A 17,890-nucleotide genomic window follows, 5' to 3' on the forward strand; every position below is an offset into this window, starting at 1 on the left:
GTTGTGCTCTGCTGCTCCTTTCTGCTCTGCTGGAAGCTGTACTGCTGGATGCTGAAATGAGGCAAGAGCCTCTCCTTTTATAGGCCTAGGGCCTTTCTGAAAAAACCGACCAGTCTGCCCTGACTGGGCCGACTGGACAGACTAGGTTGGCTGGCCCAACCGACCTGGTTGGCTCAGCCCAACCAGCCCTATATAAGGGCCCTAGCCAGGCCCTTTTGGGCTGCTGCTAGGCTCCCCTTTTCTGCTGCTGGAGACCCTGCTGCAGGCTGTATACCTGCCCATAGACCCCCGCTATACTGCGCCTTGCTGCAGCCCTTTGCCGGCGCCTTGTCCTGGCCGTACCTCTTCCGTACACTGCCCTGCAGCAGCCCGTACAGATCCGTACAGCTTTGTACCCTGCTCCGTACACATGCTGATGTCAGCGCGCCTTTCATAGGGTCCTGCTGCAGTCCACTGAGTGCCTCATGCCAGGCCTGATCCAAGACACTGTGTCCCCACCATCTTCCTGCACATGAGCTGCTCCTGATGCAACCTTTCATCCTTGGGATACCCCACCAACCATGAATGCTCCAGATCTGTCCAAGATCCACACATCCAGGTAATCTCTCTTTGGGCACATCTTGCCCTAGGTCTCCCTCCCCCACGCTCTCCTCATTTGGGGGCTTACAGATGGAGAGGTGACCTTTCCAACAGGGGGGGCCTAGGGGCAAATGAAGCCCTTGGGGGCAACCCAAGGCATGGGCTGCCATGTGGCAAGCCCATGCAAGCCCTCTTTGGAAAGGAAGGCTTGAGAAGGTCTCAGGAGGAGAAACGGCGACGTGCGCACATAAGGCTGGAGGAGAGCAAAAGGAAGAAGGAAGATCGCGGGCACGGGAGCACTCAGGCGTGGAGAAACACCGTGGAGAAACACTGCACGGGGGGGCGTATGCTAATGGTCGTGCGAAAGATGCCTACTAAGGGTAGCCTTGCATCGGGCGACGTACATGGGCTAAGGGCTGGAAAGAGCCGTACAAGCTTTGTACGGGCTGCAAATGGGCTTTGTACGGGCTGATGCAGGGGATCATGTACGGAGGGCATGGTTGCTAGTTATGGACTGCTTATGCACTGTTGCAAAGATCCTGTACGGATGCTGAGGACTACGTACGGTCAGCTCATTAACTGCGTACAGTCTGCTCATTAGTTATGGTACGGTCTAGCTATGGGCTGTGTACGGCTATTGAACAGATTGCGTGCAGGCTGGGACTGATTTGATGTACAGAAGAGGCAAGGGCTGCATACTCACGTCGGTTGATTACAAAGGTGCTCACGTGGGTGCGTTGGGAGCTGGTCTAGTCACAAGTAGTTGACTGTGGGTGCGCTGGGAGCTGGTCTAGTCACAAGTAGTTGACTATGGGTCTCTCTCAAGAGCAAGAGCGCACGCAAGGTACCTTGGCCTGTTTGTGGGCTGCAGTTGGAATGGGCTGTACGACAGCCTCTCATTCTGCCTATGAGTATGGGCTGTTGCCAAAGTGGCTGAGTGGGAGTGCCTTTCAGCTTGACAGGCAGATATCGAGTCCATGAAGGTGTGCGAATAGCTCATGAATGAGCTTGGTTGAGCTGTTGGGTGGGTGTCTTCATTGTACGCATTCCTTCTAGTGATTGCCCGTGAGCATTGGGCTGAGTTTTTGAAGAGACTTGCTTGGCAGGACAGGATACACTGAATGCTTTCAGAGGTTGTGCGAGCTTCTGATCTCTGGGGGCAGTTCAATGATGCTTTCACCCATTGTTTTGGTATTCCATTGAGTCAGTGGACACTTTTGATTGTTTGGGGAGCATGTGGCCTTGTTTGGGCTGCTAGAAGGCGCTCTCAAGTTAAATGCAGGTGTTTGCACTAAGTATGGATGCCTATGGTCACATGGTTGTGATAGTAGAGCCCCACAGGGCTAATGTGTTGTGATATTGATGCCTCGGAGTTAGAGAAGAGCATGGAATGCGTGTGAGTTGGTACTCACTGTGTAATCTCTTTGTGGCACTCTTCAATTAATAAAGAAATACCGAAAGGGGCGCCAAGGCTTTGGGGCCAGTCTGTGTCTTTGTGTTTGAGCAGGAGCGCTCTAGCTCCCCCTTTCTGTCTGTGGAGTGTTTGCTGAGTATTTTATTGTGAAGGCTTTTGTTTGGTTAGTGTTCTACCACCATCTTGCAACGGGACCATGAAACCGGGCTCAAGGCTAACAAGAGGGTGGTAGAACACTAACCAAACAAAAGCCTTCACAATAAAATACTCTAGCTCCCCCTTTCTGTCTGTGGAGTGTTTGCTGAGTATTTTATTGTGAAGGCTTTTGTTTGGTTAGTGTTCTACCACCCTCTTGTTAGCCTTGAGGCTGGTTATTCTTTCCACATGCATCTGCTTGGACGTGAAAAGCTTTTCGAAGATCTGGTAGGATCAATACTGGATATGTGGTAAGCTTTTCTTTTAGCATCTCAAATGCTGCAATTTGTTTTTCAGCCCACACGAAGGATGCTCCCTTCTTCTGCATAGCATAGAGTGGTGAAGCAATTTCAGCAAAATGGCATATAAATTGCATGTAGTACGAGCATAAGCCCAAAAAGCTTCGTACTTCATGCAATTTCTTAAGCTGTGGCCAACTGCAAATTGCTTCAATCTTCGTGGGATCCATGTGCACCCCATCCTTTGAAATAACGTGCCCCAGAAAGTGAATCTCAGGCATAAAGAATTCACTTTTTTTTGCATTTACAATCAGCCTATGCTTGCTGAGTTCTGCAAACACGATTGCCAGATGCTTCCTGTGCTCTGCCTCATCTTTTGAGTACACAATCATGTCATCAAAGAAAGTGCCCACAAAAGCCCTATGCTCACGGAAGATTCTATCCATCATCCCATTAAAAGTGGTAGGAGCATTCGTAAGCCCAAATGGCATCACTAAGAACTCATACAACCCAAAGTTGGTCCAAAAAGCTGTCTTGGACACATCCTTTGGACGAATGCGTATCTGATGATACCCACTCTTGAGATCTATGCGACTGAAAATGGCTGACCCTTCCAATCTATCTAAGATATCATAAATCCTTGGAATTGGAAATCTGTTTTTTATGGTTATCTTGTTGAGTGCACGATAATCAATGCACATTCTCTAAGAACCATCACTCTTTTGTACCAACAAAACTGGTGAACAGTAAGGGGAAGAACTGGGCTGAATCAGCCCCTTTTCCAAAAGGTCCTTCACCTAGCTCATGATTTCTTCTTGCTGAGCTGCACTCACCCTGTAAGGTGCCCTGTTTGGTGGACTACTGCCTAGCACTATATCAATGGCATGATCCTCAGGCCTCTCAGGTGGAAGTTCACTTGGCAACGAGTCAGAAAAACATTCTCTAAACTGATTTAGGAAACCAGTATGCTCTTTATCAAGCTTAGAGAATACAAATTGTGGATCATCAGACCTAGTATCCTTTGCAAAAACTAAGTACACAGAAATATGATGTTTCATTACTGAGCATATAGCTGAAGCAAATACAAGAGGGACTGACTCTCCCTTTAGTTTGACATCCAAAACATGCTTCTTCCCTCTATGTTCCAGGGAGATCTTCCGATTATATGTGTCCACCAAAGCATGTACCCTGTGACACCAAGGCATTCCCAACAAGACATCACAGCCCTCAAGAGGCATTATATAAAATTCCTCGCTGTACCACAAAGCTCTGTATATGCAATCGGAGCTTTCCAATGATAGGGGTAACCGGAGTGCTAAAGCCAGGACAAGCCAATCCTGCTTCACTCATAGGTTCCATCTCCTCTGCACGGATTCCAACTTTGCCTACCAATTCGGGAGAAATAAAGTTTGCACGAGCACCTGGGTCAAAGAAGATTAATGACATCTGATCCCTGACTTTGGTATTCCATTGAGTCAATGGACACTTTTGATTGTTTGGGGAGCGTGTGGCCTTGTTTGGGCCGCTAGAAGGCGCTCTCAAGTTAAACGCAGGTGTTTGCACTAAGTATGGATGCCTATGGTCACATGGTTGTGATAGCAGAGCCCCGCAGGGCTGATGTGTTGTGATATTGATGCCTCGGAGTTAGAGAAGAGCATTGAATGCGTGTGAGTTGGTACTCACTGTGAAATCTCTTTGTGGCAATCTTCAATGAGTAAAGAAATACCGAAAGGGGCGCCAAGGCTTTGGGGCCAGTCTGTGTCTTTGTGTTTGAGCAAGAGCGCTCTAGCTCCCCCTTTCTGTCTGTGGAGTGTTTGCTGAGCATTTTATTGTGAAGGCTTTTGTTTGGTTAGTGTTCTACCACCCTGTTGTTAGCCTTGAGGCTAGTTTCAGACAGCATTAGCTGTCATGCGCGCAGCATTCACACATGGAAAAGCAGAAAAAGGGGGCTGCCATGTGGGCTTTACCTAAAGGTTTGGGACTTGCATAGAGGGCAGCAATGGTACGGAACAGCCATGTGGCTGCCAGCGGTTGGCAGGAGCAGATCTGTGCAGGAAAACAGGCCGTAACAGCCGTGATGGCGTCAGCACACGTACAGACCTGTACGGAAGGCTGTTCGGAGGTGTTTGCAGGTAATCTGGAGGCTGGAAGAGGCCTGACACAAGGCAGAACAGAGGGAGAAGGTAGTACAGGGTTTGGGTCAGCCAGATGGGCCTCAAACAGGCCAGAAAACAGGTTCGGTTAGGACTGGGAGCCAGTGGCAGCCTGCACATGGCCAGGCTGGGCCAGCCAGCCCTTAAAAAGTGTGCCCCCACCAGGGCGATGTGGACAGACTACTGGGGCAGCCAGGGTTTGGTTATTTCGCCCCTACCAGGTCGGCCAGTAGGAGGGGCATTCAGCCCCATATAAAGAGGCCGTTTGGGCCTCACTTGGAATCCACCAGTGCAGCACTTTAGGGAGGGCTGTCTTCCAGAGCAGTAAGGGACAGGGATCATGGACAGGGAGTCTACAGAAGGCCAGAGAGGACCATGCGGGCTCAGGGATCTAGGAGTGTCAAGGAGATAGTAGAAGAGCTTTTGGTAAGATCAAAGGACCAACTATGGATCTCTCTTTTGTATTGTATCCGGCTTTGGACAGAAATATACTTTTTGGAGCACTGTCTAATTCCTGGGATGCTCTAAAGTCTTCCGCTGCGGGATACCCTCTATAGGGATTCATTTCTAGCATAATGCAAATGGCACTAATCCGCACCTGGTAAATCCCACTATAAGATGTAAGTGTGAACTATTGCCACATGGCAATGTGAGTGAGTGCATAAAAATGTAAGACCCGTACATTAACTAACTGATGTGGATACTCCATCATGACTCACATCTCTCACAATTCCCGCACTTATTAACAACATATACTCCACTATATGACTTCTTATCATCACTTTGATACCCTACCTTGTATCTGCTCTATGGCATACTCATCTAAGGCAACCCACTTGAGCCTTAGTGCACAAGCAAGTAGAAACAATTAATTTCCTCCGAGCCTGGCTGCTTATAAGAAAAACGAGAAGTATGCACGTCCTCAATTGGTAAATGACAAGTGCTATGCAAGTGCAAATACTATGAGCAACCCGAAGCCATGAGTGCATTCTGGCAATCACTTTAGGCAAGCCAGGACCCTCATAAACTGTGCAGCCCACAGAGATAAAACATAACATATACACAATTGCACCCTCTTAGCATATCCTCAAACCTCGAGGCAATGGTATCAGCCTCGAATCTTGTAGTACCTAGGGCATCTCATCAGTACATACTCCTTTGTCTCCACAAAGAGGAATGATGTCTGTAGAAGGCCAATTTCAGTGGCATGTGGTTGTGGTGAGGATACACATATCTTCTGAATGTATACTTGCCATAGGTCGTCTCTGATGAACTAATGATCTCTTACTGTGTTGTCAGGCATAAGAAGGGGGCGCATAGGAAGTACTGGCACAAGGGAATATGATCAATGAACATCCCACGCGAAAAAAACATTTGCGACCCACGCGTATTAATAGTGCTCACCTAGCCTTGGTTCTGTGTGGCCATACTGACTAGCTCAGCCAACGTAATGAGGCATGGACTAGTATTTGATGGGGAACATGGACCCTTGCTTGTAACATAGAAAGAGGGGTCAGGGCAAGGCATACGTAATCAGCGCTCATCCTCTTCTGTGGTAATACACCATATGTTGTAAATAGGCAATGCACCTGGCTGATCTTCTGTATCTATCAATCCAGACAGTCCTCAAGTTCCCAAGCTCATTGTAGCTGGATCTATTGTGGTTTTGTCATAAGGCAGTAGCTGTTTTCCTCCACATGTATATGGTGTCTTCTGTTGAAATAGTCAGTACATCACTCTACTTTTGGCATATGATAAGCATTACCAAATTCAGGCACATGTTGGCGATATTTAGGCAGGTAGCTATATGGAATGAAAAACTGTCATTATTTTAAATTCAAAGACTTTTTTCCTTTTTCTTTTAAAGGGCAAGAAAATGCTCTAGCCCCTTCCAAATTTTTGCTATCTGACGCAAAAACTTGGAAGACGTGCTGCTGTTTCGACTTGCTTCTGATAAAGGTTTGCTTGCTCTGTGGTTTTCCCTCAATGTGAATGACTTCTCATACACAAGGCCTGGGAGATCTGTCTCTTTTCAGCTGGTAGAGGTGCTGCAATCAGGAACTGGTTGTTTGAGCACTATGACTTTGAGGTATCTTTCTCGCAAGCTCAGATGCTTTTTTAAAGCAGATCAGAGTTTACCCCCAGGACATCTCTCTACGCTCCTTTTGCTTCCTCCAGCCAACAGCATAGTACATGAAATGAAATATTCCAAGCATTGCAATTTGTCATAGCTAAGGGAAAAGCTTGAACTGGGATGGCAAATCACTTTATGAAGCATTCCAATATATGTTGCATTAATCTTCAAGAAGTCAAACACTAGTTTGGAAGAAATGATAAGCTCTCTTCCAAAGTGCAGTCGGTTTATTACGAGAATTGGAATTATCCCATTAATTTAATCCTTCAGTATTTAGTTTAGTGAGATCTAGCATTTTTAGCGCGCAGCTGATGCATGTGTGCTCGTTGTTCCGTAGTGATGCATGTGTGCTCCTACATGGCTGGATATACGGCTGTAGCTGTATGACTGTATAGCATGGAATTGCTGGGCAGGCACAGAGACACAGAGAGAGAGAGAGAGAGAGAGAGAGAGAGAGAGAGAGAGAGAGAGCACCATGAGATGGTATGTGTCACATGTGTGCACCATTCATGTGTGATTTATTGATTTCGCATTGCTATAATACTAAAAGGTTGATTGATTGTGGTGATTAATTCCAAGGTTATCTTATGCTTGAAATATTTCATTACTATTAATTATGTGAATCCAGGGGAAGAGTAATTGATCGAGCGATGGCATCTGGCAAGCATGATCTGCCATATTTTGGGCGCATAGGCGTAACTCCAGTGATGCAGGGATGAATAAGGCTTATGCCTCATTTTTTATATTACAAAAGCTTATGTACATATTTGACTTTTGGAGTATTAGTGGCTTGGCTAAGTGTATAAACTAAAGTTAGAAAAAGCTTTATTTTTAGAAAAAGCCAGCTATTCTAGAAGGTGGATGGGCTTTTTGTAAAAGGGTGCATGGAAGAAAGCACAAAGGTTTTTGTATGATTTTTGCTCGGAAGCTTTTTGAGAAATATACATAAATACATAGGAGGTGGAAGAAGAGCACCACTCCTATGGGGGGAGATTGTACCCAGCACGCTTGTTCTGCCTCTTCCGTTTGTGAGTTTTGAGAGTTTGTGCGTATTTTCGAAGAGAGTTGCTGTGTTTTTTTAAGAATTTGCAGGTTCCGCGAGCGTTTCCCGTCGCAGTGGTATCAGAGCCAAGGTTTTGTCGTCCATAGCACGGGAAGCACACGCACCCCGCGTCCTCGAACAAGAAATTGCAACACGCATCAAATTGCGGACACCGCGTACAAGAGCACAACGAAGTTCGAAGCAGCAGAAGCGAACAGCGCAGAACAGCTCGCAAGCAGGAAAACGTGCGGTGAAAAAAAAATTGCAGCAAAAGAAGTCGGCTGTACGTAGATAGGTCGAAGTCTGTGGACGCACACCCGCACCTCTAAGCGTACGACAAAGGCGGCGACCAAGGCATAGTCCTTGGCATACTTGGCACTGAAGGCACCATTGGCTGCGTGCGAGAAAGCCTTGAGAGATTGCTCTTAAAACTTCCCGGGAGGTCCCCCATCCCGGTACTATTCTAGGTCAAGTCCGCTTAACAATTGGTGACCATCCACTAGATCAAGTCACTTTGTTGCTCTATTCTTTGAAGTTCCTAGTCATAAAGATTATCCTTCGAGGCAAAAGTGCAAACAAGGGAGCAACCCAACGGATTTTGGAAGAGGAGAATCTCAAAAGCAAGTGTTTACAAGAGCAGGAGGTAGTCTACAAGTGCTATCGGACACGAGCTTTGCTTTGTACCTTGCAACGTGGATTCACTTGTTGAAATCGTGTGAGTTCGAGAGCCCACAGAGATACTATTCGACAAATAGCCGCTTTCAAAGCTTGGAAACCGAATTGAGATAAGTCTTGTGTTTGTGTATATTTCCTTTCATAGTGATTTCTTCTTTGCACCGTGCACATACTTAACTATGTCTGGAAGGCGTATTCCATCAGAGATAGGTTGTCCTGAAGATCTACATCATGATGAGAATGTGGAAAACGATCACCATCGGTCAAGAAGAGATTCAACACCGATGACACTTACTGAGGAAGAATGGTGAGAACGCTATCAACATGAGAAGCAACAACATCAAGAGATTGAAGATGCTCTACGCCAAGTGATGACAACTTGGAAGCCACCTATATCGATTGAGGACGAGGAACCTATGCATGCATCAGATTCACTGGATGCATGGAAACACCATGCACGGGACCTTGAGCAGAAACTTGAGTATATGCGCAACATATGCGACACACGTAAAGCCAACGAAGAACTCAAATCGAGTGTTAAAAGAGATGACTGAAGTCACAAAGAAGCGTATGAAGGACAGAGATGATGAAAAAAGTGAAAGCAGCAAATCGTCAGACACCAGTGATAGTGAGCGTGGAAGAAGCAAGACGAGACATCAAAGGAAGAAGAAGCGACATGTGAAGACTTCACTACGACGACATCATGACACTACTCCTTCACATGAGTCCAGCGATGAAGACAATGTGGGAAAGACCATCTTGAAAGCACTCAAGCTTCGTGATAAGAAGAAGTCTGGTAAGATTAATCGCAAAACTTTTTCTTTTCCAAAATATGATGGTAAAAGAGATGGACAAGCTTTACTTGCGTGGATTAGTTCTTTCAATCAATACTTTTTGAAAGAACGGTACGAAGAGATTGAGAAGGTAAAACTTGTTGCAAGTCACATGACAAGAAATGCACAATTATGGTGGAGTGTGGTTGCCGAAAGCACTCATGTTCCAAAGACATGGAAAGCATTCAAAGATAAAATCAAGAAGCGCTTCCTACCTACACAGTTTGAAGAGGATACTCGCAAGCAATGGTGAAGATTGAGGCAGTTGGATAATGAAAGTGTGGACGCGTACACCGAGAAATATATTTCCTCTCTACTTCAATTGCAAACTATTGAGAAAGTGTCTCGAAAGGAGCAATGTCGTACCTTTGTTGAGGGTTTACGCCCTACTATTCGTGCTAATGCACGTATGCTTCGACCATCTACAGCTTCTGATGCTATGGATTTGGCATTAGAGTCAGAAAGAAAGCAGGGAAGAAGCTTTGCTACTCGCACCCCTCGAGCAAAGAAGCATACTTCATACTTCAAGCACGAGGGTGTAAGAGGTAAAGTTGGTAGATATAATGTTAAGTCTAATTGGAAACCTGCTAAGTCACGTATTAATCGAAGAACCAAAGAACTTGTCACATGTTATGAATGCAAAGAGAAGGGACACTACTCTTATGAATGTCCAAAGAATCCATTTGCTACACACAAGACAGGTACCTAAGCAAAGAATGCTACCAACAACAACGGAGGCAATGGAGGGAGAACCAATGGACGTACCGATGGTAATAGTTAGCGCAACAACTCCGCACGGATCAACTACATTGATGATGGATCCCATGATAAATCTTTCAAGCAAGAGGGCGAGGATGAGGACAACGACACTGAAGATGCCAACTACACCCCTTCAGGTAAGTGTTATTCAGGAAAAGTGCATCTTATTTTCGTACTTCTTTGTTACATATGACTGCACTATTGCACGGAAAAGAACATAGTGTCTTATTTGATGATGGAAGCACCCATGATTTCATTTCGCAACGTTTAGTTGAAAAGTTAGGGCTCGCAACCATCAAAACAAAATATAAAGTCAAATCAGCTTTTCAAGGATCGAATTATAATTGTTTGCAAATGGTTAAGGATCTTGAGGTGACTTTAGGGCCATTAGTTGAGAGCCGTGATTTCTTAGTCGCTCCTTTGCGTGAGCAAGATCTCATTCTAGGGATGCCTTGGCGCGTCGATCATAATGCCAAACCTAATTATCTTGAACGCACCATTACTGTGACTCAAGGCACTGAGACTAGGACTCTAGAATGCGACAAGAATCTTCCCTCTTGGCCTATATTGTCACATACCCAAGCTAAAAGAGCTTTGCGCAAACGTGAGAAGACATATCTGATTATGGTCAATAAGATTGAGGCTAGTCCTGAGACTAAGAAAACTAAGCAAGAGCCTTTGGATCCTTTTCTAGCTACTTATGATGACTGCTTTATGGAAGACTTATCCCCTGGCCTACCTCAATCTAGACCTGAAGATCATAAGATTGACCTTATTCCAGGTAGCGCACCACCGTGTAAATCACCATATAGACACAATCCTACTGAGCAGCTAGAGGTTCAATCCCAAATAGAAGATCTTTTGGCTAGAGGCCTAATTCGACCTAGTAGCTTACCATTTGGGACACCCGTTCTTCTTGTCAAGAAGAAAAATGAAACTTTCCGAATGTGCATCGATTATCGTGCCTTAAATAAAATCACTGTGAAAAATCGATACCCCATTCCGAGAGTTGATGATCTACTCGACAAGTTGAAAGGATCCACAATCTTTAGCAAGATCAATCTGAAGTCAGGATATCATTAAGTGAGAGTGATCGAGCCCGATATTTTCAAGACTGCTTTTAGAACCCAAACCGGTCACTATGAATTTCTTGTTATGCCTTTTAGATTGACCAATGCACTTGCCACATTTAGTCGGATGATGAATCGTATCTTTCTACCCTATCAAGACTTTGTGGTAGTTTTCTTTGATGGTATCATGATTTATAGCAAGAGTTGAGAGGAACATGAGAAACACTTGGATCTTGTTTTCTCTCTCTTACGTGAGAACCAACTGTATGCCAACCTGGAGAAAAGTTCTTTTTTCCAGCCTGAAATTGAATATCTTGGAGACATCGTTTCAGCTGAAGGCATTCGAGTAGATCCCAAGAAGGTAGAAGTGATGGTAAACTGGCCATAGCCTAAAGATATCCATGAGTTACGATCTTTTCTAGGTCTGTGTAGTTTCTATTGCAGATTTGTTAGAAATTTTGCACACAAGGCACATCCATTGACTGAACTATTGCGTAAGACTTGTGCTTTCTTTTAAGGTGAGCAGCACACTTTAGCTTTTCAACGACTTGAGGGTGCAATGACGCACACACCAGTTTTGACCATGCCGGACTTTACAAGACCCTTCTTTGTCATGGTTACTGATGCTAGTGGACAGGGTTTTGGGACTGTGCTCATGCAAGATAACCATCCAATTGCATTCGAGTCGCGTAAATTAAAACAAGCAGAGCTAAACTATTCCACGTATGATAAAGAATTAGCCACTGTAGTATATGTCCTTAAACTCTGGAAACACTATCTTATGGGTTCCGAGTTACTCATTAAGACTGATCACCAGAGTCTTAGACATCTCCTTACTCAGCCCGTGATCTCGGATCGGCACATTAAATGGGCTGCCTTTATTGACAGCTTTAAACCGATGATCCAATATCAACCAGGCAAAGACAATGTAGTTGTCGATGCACTGAGCCGTCGACCTAGCATAAATAATATCTCAGTCATCGAGGGACACCCTTTCAAGCCTATGAAGGCGGACTATCCTATTGATCGAGACTTTTCAAAAATTTGGCATAAGATTAAGCAAGCTAATAGCACCCCTATGGCCTCGTATTCCATTCATAATAACTATCTATTCTACGAAAAGCGCTTGTGTCACTGCACCATTTCGACGCTTGGTACTAGAAGAGGTACATCAACCATCTTACATGGGACATAGAGGCGGCGCTGCTACGTATCAAATTGTAATTCAAGATTTTTTCTAGCCTAAGCTTAAAGTTGATGTTGCAACTTTTGTTGCACAATGTCTTATTTGTCAAAAAGTCAAGAGCTACAAGGGCAAATATCAAGGTTTACTTATGCCTTTACCAATTCCTGATGGCCCATGGGAGCAGATTTCTATGGATTTTATTATTGGATTTTCTACGACTAGCTCAGGTTTTGATATGATTTGGACTATCATCGATAGATTTAGCAAGCATGCTTACTTTATTCCTTGTAAGAAGACCTTGACCGCAGTTCAGGCTGCTCATTTGTTCATCAAGCACATCTTTATACACCATGGCCTTCCAAAAGTAATCGTGTCAGACCGGGATAGTAAATTTTGTAGTAACTTCTGGACCGCACTCTTTGACAATCTTGGTACGAAGTTAAATTTTTCCACTGCTTTTCATCCGGAGTCTAATGGCTAAACCGAGGTCACACAAAATACTATTTGTGACATGTTACGTGCTTACGTGTCTGGTCAACCAGGCAAATGGGACAAATTTATACACATATTACAATTTGCCTACAACAACACTAAGCACTCTGCTACACGCAAATCTCCATTCCAAATTGTCTATGGAAAGACCATTCCTACTCCATTGACCCGCCTTAAGCACCAAGTAGAGGCTACTGATCGATTTACTGAAGATTTCTCTAGCATTTTGGCTACTGTCAAAAAGAATATCGAGCATGCTCAAGCTGTATATACTGCACGTGCAAACAAGGGTAGAAGAAAGTTGTATTTGCTGAAGGTAACCTAGTCATGTTACGTATTGAGAAGCGTAGACTTAAGAGTATTGAGACACACCCTGTAGTTAAGTTTGCCCCTAAATCCTATGGTCCCTTTAGAGTTTTAGAGCGCATTAATGACAATGCCTATCGGCTCGAATTACCACCCAATTGAAAATTTCATAATTCTTTTCATGTGCACCTCCTAAAACCTTTCCATGGAGACCCACCAGTTCGACCTATTTTAGACGATGCACCATTGCTTCAAGGAGAGACCCAACTCTTAGAGCTAAACCAGATCATTGACCAACAAATCTCTCAAACGAGACATGGAAACTCGTATCCTATTTATCTTCTTACATTTAAGAACCACCTCGTTAAGGATGCTAAGTGGATGCCCGAGAGATATTTTCGCCAGTACCCTGATTTATTGACTACTTTTTTGTCCCGCAATTGAGAACAATTGCGATTTCAAGCAAGAGGGATGTTACGAGAATTGAAATTATCCCATTAATTTAATCCTTCAGTATTTAGTTTAGTGAGATCCAGCATTTTTATCGCGTAGTTGATGCATGTGTGCTCGTTGTTCCGTAGTGATGCATGTGTGCTCCTACATGGCTGGATATACAGCTGTAGCTGTATGAGTGTGTAGCATTGTGTGCACCACTTACGCGATGACAGTATGTGTAGCATGTGTGCATCATCCATACGATTTTATTCATGTGTAGCATTAGGTGCACCATGAGATGGTATGTGTCTCATGTGTGCACCATTCATCTGTGATTTATTGATTTCGTGTTGCTATAATACTAAAAGGTTGATTGATTGTGGTGATTAATTCCAAGGTTATCTAATGCTTGAAATATTTCATTACTATTGATTGTGTGAATCCAAGGGAAGAGTAATTGATCAAGCGATGGCATCTGGCAAGCATGATTCGCCATATTTGGGGCGCGTAAGCACAACTCCAGTGATGCGGGGATGAATAAGGCTTATGCCTAATTTTTTATATTACAAAAGCTTATGTGCATATTTGAATTTTGGAATATTAGTAACTTGGCTAAGTGTATAAACTAAAGTTAGAAAAAGCTTTATTTTTAGAAAAAGCCAGCTATTCTAGAAGATGGATGGGCTTTTTGTAAAAGGGTGCATGGAGGAAAGCACAGAGGTTTTTGTATGATTTTTGCTCGGAAGCTTTTTGAGAAATATACATAAATACATAGGAGGTGGAAGGAGAGCACCACTCCTATGGGGGGAGATTGTACCCAGCACGCTTGTTCTGTCTCTTCCGTTTGTGAGTTTTGACAGTTTATGCGTATTTTCGAAGAGTGTTGCTGTGTTTTTTCAAGGATTTGCAGGTTCCGCGAGTGTTTCCCGTCGCACAGTTCTCCATGAATCAAGCCTTGCCTGCTGTAGCAAACAGGAAGACTTCAAACTCCAAAATGGAGAACCTGAGGAATGGCATCCAGCACAAGGTCCACATGCAGCTTCTAAGGCTAGGCCTTGTCTCTTGTGGACCTTTGCAACCACAAGGAAGAAACTGACTTCAAATATCAGACTTGTTTGACATCAAATATTAGAAGCACCTGCATGATGGCTAATATAATGAAGACGCAGAATTTGATTCAAATGCACAGATCACTGATTCTATCAGATAATCAAGACAGGGCGGCAGCCAGGATATGTCAAGCCATCCCTCTTCACAAGAACCCAGATTTCAACTTCAGAGGCAGACATCACTGATTATCTCGGACAGTCAGGACCATGAGGCAGCCAAGATAAGCCAGACCATCCTTCTTCACAGCAACCCAGAAGTAATGGCATCCTGCTGTAAACTCCTAAGACTTTTTTTAAGGACAACAATGAGTATATAGAACCTGCACGTGATGTTGACATCATCACTGACTCTCTCTGAAAAGCAGGAACAAGAGGAGTGAGGATATGCCAAACCATCCTTCTTCACAGCAATCCAGAAGGCAGTTCCCAAAGGTTGAATCTTTCTCAGTTTTCATGACAAACCTACATAAATTTACTGACAATGGTGCCCCCATCAACATCGAGGATCATGCGGCTCTTTATCGGGCGGACATAGACTGTCAGCATTGCTTCCTGTTGGCACTACAGTTCCCAGTAGCAAGGGCGGCTGCTTTCTATGGGAAAGTTGAGATGCATGCCAATCACCCGACTTGTTACATGGCAATCTAGACAGAAGCTACCACAATATCAGCTCAGTCCTCAGCCTCTTTTTTAGCAATGCTTTGGTCTTACCAGGTTAATACTTTGTATTGTCATGCAGTTTTTTTTTTTTAAGCTTTGTCATTGGGCTGAGAAACTACTTCACTATCCATACACCATCTTAAGAACTTAGGAGCTGAGTGCAAAGCATTGAATTTTAGCAGTCGCTTCCAACAATGTCTCCAGGGACCGCATCTTTCGATGGATCTTCGAACTTGAGATCCATCAACACTAGGAAGAAGGAACGAAAGAGAAAGGTTGTCAAGTATAAGAAAACCAAGAATAAGAGTACAATGAAGCCTTGGTACTATGAAACTGAAAGGGCTTTAAGTTTTTTGGAGTTCATAAGTACACACATGCACTTGTACGGTTAGCACTTTCAAGCTAGGTAATGCACTGTATACATATTGTTGTACATATCACTTTCAAGATGAGTGTTGTAGTTCTTCCTCATTTAAAGAGCAAAACTCTCCAAAAAAGTTCATCTTAACGTCTTATCATGTGCTTCGTCTGCTTAGATGCTTTCTTTTGCTTCGACTATTGTACTCATGGTCGTTGATTTATTGAGTATTGCCCGTCCCGTGACTAAGAGATTGAATGAATGATAATATTGACCATTCATGTCTGTAAGACAAAAGGAGGTATCGATCAAAATGAGACAAACTTCTTAAGGTAGCCTTCAGGGGGAAAATCATACCCTGTGGTGGTCCTTTTCAAGTTATAAAGGTCTTAATTCGTTAGTCTTTCAAAAAAAAGAAAAAATAAAAGAATCTGAGATAAGTAGTTCCAGAGTGCAACAGTCAACTGACCATTTGGCCTAGTCCTCTAGCAAAGTCTTGTGAAATTTGTTCAAGACTGAGCAAAGACTTTTCCCATGACTGTTACATAGCGGGGCGCATGTGACTCATTGTATTAACAAGGATTACTGCCATATAAGTCTCATGGATGTAATCAACCAACGCACCAAACTCACACAGAGTACATTAACTTCCTTGTATGTCCACTATCTGTAGAGAGGCTTCTACTCATTTGTCTAAGAAAGCTGATTTTGGATTACACGGGAAAGAAGGAAATCTAAGAAAAGAATGGTAGATATTCCCTTTCTTCTTGTAACATGGCACAGATACAGGGAGGGATGCAAAAATATGACACCTGACAACACGTGCTTTCTACAATGATCATGAACAGATGTCCCACATCCAGATTCCAGGTAAAGATTTTGGTACAAAACTTAGGGTGCTATTCAAAAATAGCTTGTCTGGCGTGACAGTCGTTGACGAGCATTAGCAGTAGAATTGCGTTGGGATTCTTAGACTTGAACTAGAAGCACGTTTTTAAGATATTACCGACGAATGCCATCCCTCGGGCAAACTGATGCGCATTGTCATATAAAGTGTACGCGCCCATTCAAAAGATGAACGTCTGTTACTGGACAGGTCGGTACTCGGTAATATGTCCTTCCATGTCCCCAAGAAAACCCCGCCCTTCCTTATATCTCTATTCTTTAGCTTTTTGTTAGATTGGAAGAGGGGAAATACGTACCTCGGAACGGGGCAATCACCATAGCGCGGAGTCACACTCTCTCACAGCTGCTGCAAAAAGAATTCAACACCCTTCGAATGCCTGATGATATGGCATTTCCAGGCCGGTTTCACACCAACCCGCCCGTGCCAGGAAGGCCCCCGGTCGGCTCTGATGATATCTCAGCCGTCTCATCCGTGGAGTTGCACATAGATCGGGCACATGAGAGGTTTCCGATTGCAATCCGTTAAGAATGGAGGTTAAATCACGGGCACATGTAAGCTAAGTATGCTGGAAGCTTGTTGGACCTGGCCGGAGTTACGGGCACATGTAATCCGATTGCCTGATTCTCCATTAACCCCTCCTGCTGGACCTTGCCTGACTGTGCAGTCTGTTTGCATGAGTCGGGCATCCAATGGCATCCGATGGGCTTTTTTGTCTAAACCTTGCCCAAAAGGCCCTCATGTGCCCAGGGTGAGAGATGGAATCTGCGTGGTTTACCGCCATCAGCCTCATTATTTTGGACATGCTAGCAACTTTTTTTACATGGGGGGAATGAGCCCTAATTGCTTGAAAATCGGCTCGCGGTCGTCGCTGGCCCCTCGCCGGTTTTCGAGCAGTTTCATGCCCAAAACGCCCTCCTCGGCCCATTGCCCTATACATCTCACACCAACCGGCCTAAGCTCCTAACATAGCTTGGTTTATTGGTTGTCAAAGCCTGCTAAGGCTTTTGATTAGTGTAGCTGAGGGTGACCAGTCCTTTGGGTGGGGTGAGGTGGGGTGGGGTTTGGGGTGAGGAGCTCACCAACCATGGGTTCATTCCAGACGTGTTACAAGTCGGGCATTTGGGTGGTGTGAACCCCACCTTAACAACACCCATTACATGGCACATGACATGGTAGCTGATAATGTGGTAATGCCAATGACTTGGTAGGTAATCGACTTCGAGGGGACGTTTCGCAAGAAGTTCCTCAGCTTTTCCTTACATCTTCTATAACATCTTGGAAACGAGGATCAGAAACCTCTTCCAAAAGAGGTTCAAAAAGTGATGAAAGAGCAAGGGTAACCAA

The 17,890-nt window shown here is 44.3% G+C and overlaps 1 protein-coding gene across 3 annotated transcripts in view; it reads right to left on the reverse strand.

Annotated features, from left to right (window-relative positions):
• LOC147904422 (3-dehydroquinate synthase) overlaps positions 1 to 17,317 on the reverse strand; it is an 88,070-nt gene extending 70,753 nt beyond the window's left edge. For all 3 annotated transcript variants that reach the window (XM_087394311.1, XM_087394306.1, XM_087394314.1), the window contains exon 1: positions 16,842 to 17,317. In XM_087394311.1, the coding sequence (XP_087250437.1) occupies positions 16,842 to 16,863 (22 nt within the window). In that variant the 5' untranslated portion in view covers positions 16,864 to 17,317. The remainder of the gene's footprint in view (positions 1 to 16,841) is intronic.
• Between the last annotated feature and the right edge of the window lie 573 nt (positions 17,318 to 17,890).

The sequence above is a fragment of the Dipteris shenzhenensis genome, chromosome 2, assembly GCF_047967505.1.
Source record: "Dipteris shenzhenensis isolate YYH24624 ecotype China chromosome 2, Dip_SZ_1.0, whole genome shotgun sequence".
Classification (NCBI taxonomy): Eukaryota; Viridiplantae; Streptophyta; class Polypodiopsida; order Gleicheniales; family Dipteridaceae; genus Dipteris; species Dipteris shenzhenensis.